This window comes from Cebus imitator, unplaced genomic scaffold, assembly GCF_001604975.1.
Source record: "Cebus imitator isolate Cc_AM_T3 unplaced genomic scaffold, Cebus_imitator-1.0 Scaffold291, whole genome shotgun sequence".
NCBI classification, from domain to species: domain Eukaryota; kingdom Metazoa; phylum Chordata; class Mammalia; order Primates; family Cebidae; genus Cebus; species Cebus imitator.
In genome coordinates this window covers 3,880,804-3,887,913 of record NW_016107606.1, presented here as the reverse complement: position 1 = coordinate 3,887,913, position 7,110 = coordinate 3,880,804, and the positions used below count along the sequence as shown (strand labels likewise).

The window sequence follows — 7,110 nt, the reverse complement described above, 5'->3', positions numbered from 1 at the left end:
ATCTCAAAAAAAAAAAAGAAAAGAAAAAAGAAAGCGGAATCTAGACAAGAATGCGGGGCCTGAGAGGTGAGAGGTCTGAGTGTGCCTGCTCTTAGCTGGATGATCTTGAAGACAGCCATCTCTCCACTCTGAACCTGTGTCTCACCTTTTTAAGGGAAAGGCTGTCAACCTGGCCTGTGGTTCAGGTGTATGGTAAGGAAGCATGGAAACGTGTTATTAACAGTGAATTCTACAAGGAACACTGTAAATAAGTGGATCCTCCCTTCTTTAGGCCTCGGGTGAGACAGCTTCACCTCCCTCCAACACAGCTCCCACTTTAAAGGAAGAACTCAAGTGGCCAGGCTCTGCTGGGCCAGCTCTGGCTGGTTGTAAGCCCCTACACTCATCAGAGACACACAGGCAGGACATCTGGGAAGTCAGGCCTTCTGCTGCTCCCCAGCTGTGCGGACTGAGGCAGGTCATTTCCCTTTTCTGGAGCTCAGTGTCTCCCTCTGTAAACGGGAGGGTGGAACTGGATAGTCTCCCAGGTCATACCTAGCAGGGAAGCATGTCCCAGCGGCACTGCAGGTCTTCTTACTGAGAGTCATGGCCAGCAGGTCTGAGATGGGAGGTTTCCCAGGAGAGGCTAGTGCGCAGCCAGCCTGGCACACTTCTCCCTGCTCTAAAGCCCTACGCGGTGTTTGCCACTTCTCGGCAGTAGACCTTTCAAGAAGAGCCCTTAATGGCTCTTTTGTGCACACTTACTATGTAGCAGGCTCTGTCTTATGCTCCTATCCTTCCTTTTGCCCTCACAACGCCACCATGAGCCAGCTGGATTATGACCATTGCCCAGATGAGGATACTGAGGATCGGGGAGGCTGAAGGTCTCACCATGCCGTTTCACCCCTAGGTGACACATACCCCACACAAAGCCCCAGTCACTCAAGATATCACTGCTCCTTCCCCACAAACACACCAGGTATCCAAGGAATGGCAGGCAGGTGGCAGAGTGCCATCTAATGGTCATCTTTTTAAAAAAATGTTTTAAAGACACGGCCTGGCTCTGTCCCCTAGGCTGGGGTACAGTGTTGTGATCTCAGCGCACTGCAACCTCTGCCTCCCATGCTCAAGCCATCCTCCCACCTCAGCCTCCCAAGTAGCTGGAACTGCAGACGCACACCACCACATGCAGCTAAATTGTTTGCATTTTTTGTAGAGACAGGATTTCACCATGTTGCCCAGGCTGGTCTCAAACTCCCGAGCTCAAGCGATCTGTCCACCTCAGCCCCCCCAAAGCACTTGGATTACAGGCATAAGCCAGTGCACCCAGCCCTAATGGTGATCTTTAAAGATGCTATGGATAGCTCCCAAGTTCACCAAAGGAGCTTGCCAGGAGGGAAGCAGGTGCCCTGGCAGAGTGGGAGAGATGACTGCCAAATGTCAGGGTGAAGATCATGGAGAGCCTGGAGTAGAGGGCACCTGAACCAGGTCTGTGGAATGGGAAGTCACTTCAACATCTTGCACAGCACAGCAAATGATGAAGCCAATCTAACTTTCTGGGAGTCATGAGCATGGACTTAAAAACATTTTTTTTTTGAAATGGGATCTCACTCTGTCACCCAGGCAGCAATGCAGTGGTGCAATCATGCCACTGCAGCCTCGACCTCCTCAGGCTCAGGTGATTATCCCACCTCATCCTCCCAATTGGTTTGGACTACAAGCACGTGTTCCCATGCCTGGCTAATTTTTGTATTTTTTGTAGAGACAGAGTTTCACCATATTGTCCAGGCTGATCTTGAACTCCTGGCTCAGTGATCCATCCGCCTTGGCCTCCCACAGCATGGATTTTTACCCTTTATCCTGTGACTCCCCTGTGATCAAGGAAGGGAAGGTCTTACTAACTCATTTTACTCTTGGACAAGATGAGGCTCCGAGAGCTCCAGTGACTCACAAGCTAGTGACAGAGGCACTCCTAACCCTTTGATTGCACTGACCTGAGAGTGATGGTTAAGATGATGGAGGTGAAGGTAGGAGCTAATATTGAGTGACTTTGTAGCAACCCTATTAGGTAAGTGCAGTTGTTACCTCCATTTACACGTGGGAATCTGAGGCTCAGAGAAATGGATGAACTTACCCCAAGTTGACACAGCTACTAGGTGATAAAGGAGAGATTCAAATCCTGGTAATGTGACTCTAAAACTAAAGCTTTTTTTTTTTTTGAGACGGAGTCTTGATCTGTCGCCCAGGCTGGAGTGCAATGAATGGCACATCTCAGCTCACTGCAGCTCTGTCTTCTAGATTCAAGCCATTCTCCTGCCTCAGCCTCCCGAGTAGCTGGGATTACAGGTGCGTGCCACCACGCCCAGCTAATTTTTTGTATTTTTATTAGAGACGGGGTTTCGCCATGTTGGCCAGGTTGGTCTCGAACTCCTGACCTCAGGTGATCCTCCCAAAGTGCTAGGATTACAGGCATGAGCCACCGCACCCAGCCCCAAAGTTCTTTTTTTTTGAGACAGAGTCTTGCTCTGTCGCCCAGGCTGGAGGGCAGTGGTGCAATCATGGCTCACTACAGCCTCGACTTCCTGGGCCTGTTCTATCCTCCCATCACAGTCCCCCAAGCTGGGACCACAGGCCACCATGACCAGCTAATGTTTTACATTTTTGTAGAGATGAAGTCTCCCTATGATCTCGAACTCCTGAGCTCAAATGATCCCCCTGCCTCGGCCTCCCAGAGTGCTGGGATTACAGGCATGAGCTGCCACACCCGGTCCAGAGTCAAAGCTCTTAACCACCAGCTCTTCTGGCTGAGGAATCTTCCCTGCCAAGATGCCAGTAACATGGGTGCTTTTCTCCATCCAGCTCACCTTATTCTATTTACCCACACTAAGAAACTGCACCTGCATCAGTGAGTGAAGCCCACCCCCACATTACTCTCAGAGACTCACTCACTCTCTGCTGTTAGACTTTGGATAAATTTCTTTTCCTCTCTGAGCCTCAGTTTCCGTATCTGTGAAATATAGAGTTTAAACTAGTTGAGAGCAGAGGTCCTGCTTTTCCATAGTCTATAAATTTGTTAGCTTATAACAGTGCAGGCTTGAAAATTTCTCCCCTGTCAACAATTTGAATTTGTCCTTGAATCAATTACAGAAACTAAAATTCTCTCTTATTTCTGTCTCTCCCTCCCTCCTTCCCTCCCTCCCTCTCTCCCTCTCTCTCCCCTTCCTTCCTCTTTCACTCTCTCCCCTTCTCTCAATTTTCAGCCTAATTATAGTTAACTCTGTTATTTAGAGACTTATTATCCAAGCTCATTATGAGTAATTATTCAGTCTGGAGGGGAAACAGCAACACTGCTAGTTTAATTTAATGCTTACCTAGTTCACTTAATTAGCAATAGGTCTTGGCAAAACGGTGGAATTCAGGCCGGGCGTGGTGGCTCAAGCCTGTAATCCCAGCACTTTGGGAGGCCGAGGCGGGTGGATCACGAGGTCAAGAGATCGAGACCAACCTGGTCAACATGGTGAAACCCCGTCTCTACTAAAAATACAAAAAATTAGCTGGGCATGGTGGCGCGTGCCTGTAATCCCAGCTACTCAGGAGGCTGAGGCAGGAGAATTGCCTGAACCTGGGAGGAGGAGGTTGCGGTGAGCCGAGATCGCGCCATTGCACTCCAGCCTGGGTAACAAGAGCGAAACTCTGTCTCGAAAAAAAAAAAAAAAAACGGTGGAATTCATGGGTCCTTGCTGGCTGGGTGGATGGGTGGGAAGAGGCTGTGTGTTGTTCTTAGAAAAATAAGCAAGGTTTCAGAATAGAATGTGGGAGGAGGCAAGAGAGGGGCTGCCTGTGACCTGGGCCGTAACATCTGTCCAGGTTGAGGCTAGCTCCCAAGAGTGAAAGGCTGCAAATTGCACAGAGCTGGAAGGACACTAGGGCGGGTAGCACCTATTAGGCCCCTTCTGTGTGCCAGAACCTGTGCAAAGCTCTGGGCAAACCTTATTCCTTATGTCTCACGTGTGGGACCTGTGCATTCAAAATAATATAAGTACTACCTGCCTTTGGTAATTCAACTCTTACAGTGAGTACATTCTCCTTTCAGTAGTCTCTACGGAATGTTGATGAGTTAAGGAGAAATTTTCCCATTTGTTACCACTACGTCTTTTACCTTTCTCACCCTTTTCACAAAGGGAGGCCTCAGGCCCAGGGCCTTGGGCAGGCATCAGAATCTAGCTAGATGTCAACATTGTTCAGCTTTGACTTTTTAAATAGTTTTAGTCTACTTATGGCAAATGATAGTGGTTGTCCATGTGTGGAAGTGACGTGATTTTCCATTATAGTAAAAATAAGTGAATTGTACTATGGAAAAATATTGAGTAAAAAGAAGTCAAGTTCGTACCCAGATGTGGCAACACTTCCAAGGAAAGAGGAGGATGAAAAAAGTCCCCTTCAGGACTCTCAGTTAGAGATTGCCCCAGGACATCTACCAAACCCGAATGCTATCTCAGAATGCTTCTCAACCCAGGACTCCAGGCACCAGAGGTCAGGGTGACCATGCGCCCACCCCCCTTCCCAGCCCACCACAGCCTCTCAAAGTTCCTCCCAGGCACCCCACCCAAGCCCTACAAGTCTCCAGTTCCTCCTGTCACTCCTATCACCCCCATTGCCCCTTTGCCATCTCATAGACCACTGCTCCCCGACATCTTGTCGCTGGTCCTGCTGGACCCCCTTTGTACCCCTCAATGGGTAAACTGAGGCCCAAAGGGATGACTCCGCAGTGAATAACAGCAGAGCCCTGTCCAAGCTGAAACAGCTTTCCTGGGCGAGCCCTGGTCCGTCCCCACTTTGAGCTGTGGAGCCCAGCAGCCAGGGCCCTTCCTAAAGGTACAGCTCCCACCCCACAACCCCTAAGTCCTGATATGCTTGTCCTGTGGCCCACCTGAGAATCAACGTGTTACCCTTCCCAGGTGACTTTGTCTCCATAAAGGAGCCTTCATGCAGCACAGAGTGGCGGGTGGCAGAGTGGGACAAAGGGGCCACAGAAGTGTGCCCACCATGCTTCCTGTGCGCCACCTTCAGCCTCACCCAGGGGCAGGAGCATTGCGGTCACCCACATTCATATCTTCCTCTGCCATGACATGGATCCCACAGGGATCTCAGGGCCAATCAATGTGTGGCCCATGTGGCCATGCCTGGGGGCCTTCCGCACCCCGTCACCCAGCCAGAGGCTGTCCCAAGACACCAGAAAAGAAAAGCAAAGAAGTTCTGGAGCGAGCAGCATCTGTCCTTGTATCAGCTTTATTGGCGGGTTTGTAGCTCCCTGGGCCGGGCCTGGCTGCTTAGGCCAGCCTCTTGCTCACGCGCTCATAGGTCACGCTTCCGATGGTGGAGAACTGAAAGAAGCAGCCGGGACAGAGGGAGTCAGTGCCTGATCCAGGCCCCACCCCAAGGTAGCCAGGAGACACCTCCAAAGGAAGATGGGCCTCTAATCCCAGCCTTGAATAGATGGGAGTCAGGCACACCACTTCTTTGGGCCTCAGTTTCCCAATTTGTTCCAGGAGTCAGTGTGCAGACTCCCTGTGATGAAGGGTAACCAGCTATGAGGGGTGATGCGGCTCTGGGTGTGGAACCTGCACCTCTGTTCCTCTCCATTCACCCGTGCCAGGCTCTTCCCCCACATGATTCCATTTACTCCTCTCAACAGCCCTGGGAGGTTGTTCCCATTGTACAGATGGGAAAATGTAAGTTTAGAGAAGTCAAGTAACCCTTCCAAGGCCACACTCCATGGCTGCATCACACAGTGTTTATGAGCACCTGTCACAGGTTCACTGATGGGAAGACACAGTCCCTACTCTCAGGAAGCCTAAGGTTTAGTGGGAGAGGCAGGCAGGGGGATACTATTTGTTGAAGGCCCACAGTGTGCAGTGCCCCGGGCTCCATGCCATGGAGGTGTGCTGCCATTCGATGTGCACATGTCTTCAGTTGGTTCTGAAACCCAGCTCAGGAAAGCAGCATTTCCATGAGAAGGGAAGGTGACAAACAGAGAGCTGTGGGAGAGCCCAGAGGAGGCAGGGAGCCCCTGACTAGGGAACAGCGTGGGGAATTGGCTGCCAGACAGAATCCTGAAGAAGTGGATTTGGAAAAGCAAACAGGAGACTGGGAATTCAGAGCAGAGGAACCACATGCACAGAAAGGGAGATAGGAACAGCTCTGGCCAGCTCAGGGACAGTGGCTGGTCCAGGGAGACTGGACAGAGCGTACCTGTAGGACTGGGCAGTAAGGCCCTTGAAGGTCAGGCGGAGGAGTTTGGTCCTGATTCATAACAAAGGGCAGCAATGTGAAGTGATGCGTGATTTGCATATGGGATGGATGGAAGGTGGAGGAGAGGTGGAATCAGAGGAGGCTGGGGCTTAGCATAGCGGAGAGGTGATGAGAACATGGCAGGGGTACTGGTGGCAGGAGGCAGGAGGAGGGACGCTTACAAAATGCGCTGTCGGTGGAGAAGTGGAGAGGTGCCAGGATGATCCTGGGCCTCTAGAGATGGAGATTTGCAATTAAGACAGCTCCTCTTGGGGCCTAGTCATGCAATTTTGTTCATGTGTGCACATGCCTGGGTCTATGTGCATGCAGCCATGTGTGTGTACCCAGCTGTGTCATGTATGCGTGTGTGGATGCTGACCCTGAACTCTGTTCACTGCCTGTACCACATGGGCTCCATAATGAGGAGCCTCTGGGGATTGAGAAGCAGGTTCGCTCAGCTTGGGAAGATAATTCTCTTGTCAGTCCCAAACCTGCTTCCAGTTCTCCTGCCCTATGTTCGCCCCGCACACTAAAAAGGCTGGGGAGCTTTACTTCTTCTGGGAGTTACTGACTGACATTTTATGTTAAAATGCGTCAAAAACCCTTTCATCAGACCCTCCAAAATGTCAGTTTTCACCCAGGAAAAGAGGGATATAGTCACTTTTGTACTTTTTACAGTTTTTCAACACTATACATCTATTAAGTTTTAGATTTTTTTTTTTTTTTTTTGAGACAGAGTTTCACTCTTGTTGCCTGGGCTGGAATGCAATGGGGCTATCTCGGTTCACTGCAACCTCTGCCTCCCAGGTTCAAGTGATTCTCCTGCCTCAGCCTCCTGAG

At 50.5% G+C, this 7,110-nt stretch overlaps 1 protein-coding gene across 1 annotated transcript in view; it reads right to left on the bottom strand.

The window, feature by feature from the left end:
- Positions 1 to 5,252: 5,252 nt before the first annotated feature.
- FABP6 (fatty acid binding protein 6) overlaps positions 5,253 to 7,110 on the bottom strand; it is a 26,947-nt gene continuing 25,089 nt past the window's right edge. The window contains exon 6 of the mRNA XM_017502108.2: positions 5,253 to 5,363. Within this exon, the coding sequence (XP_017357597.2) occupies positions 5,310 to 5,363 (54 nt within the window). The 3' untranslated portion in view covers positions 5,253 to 5,309. The remainder of the gene's footprint in view (positions 5,364 to 7,110) is intronic.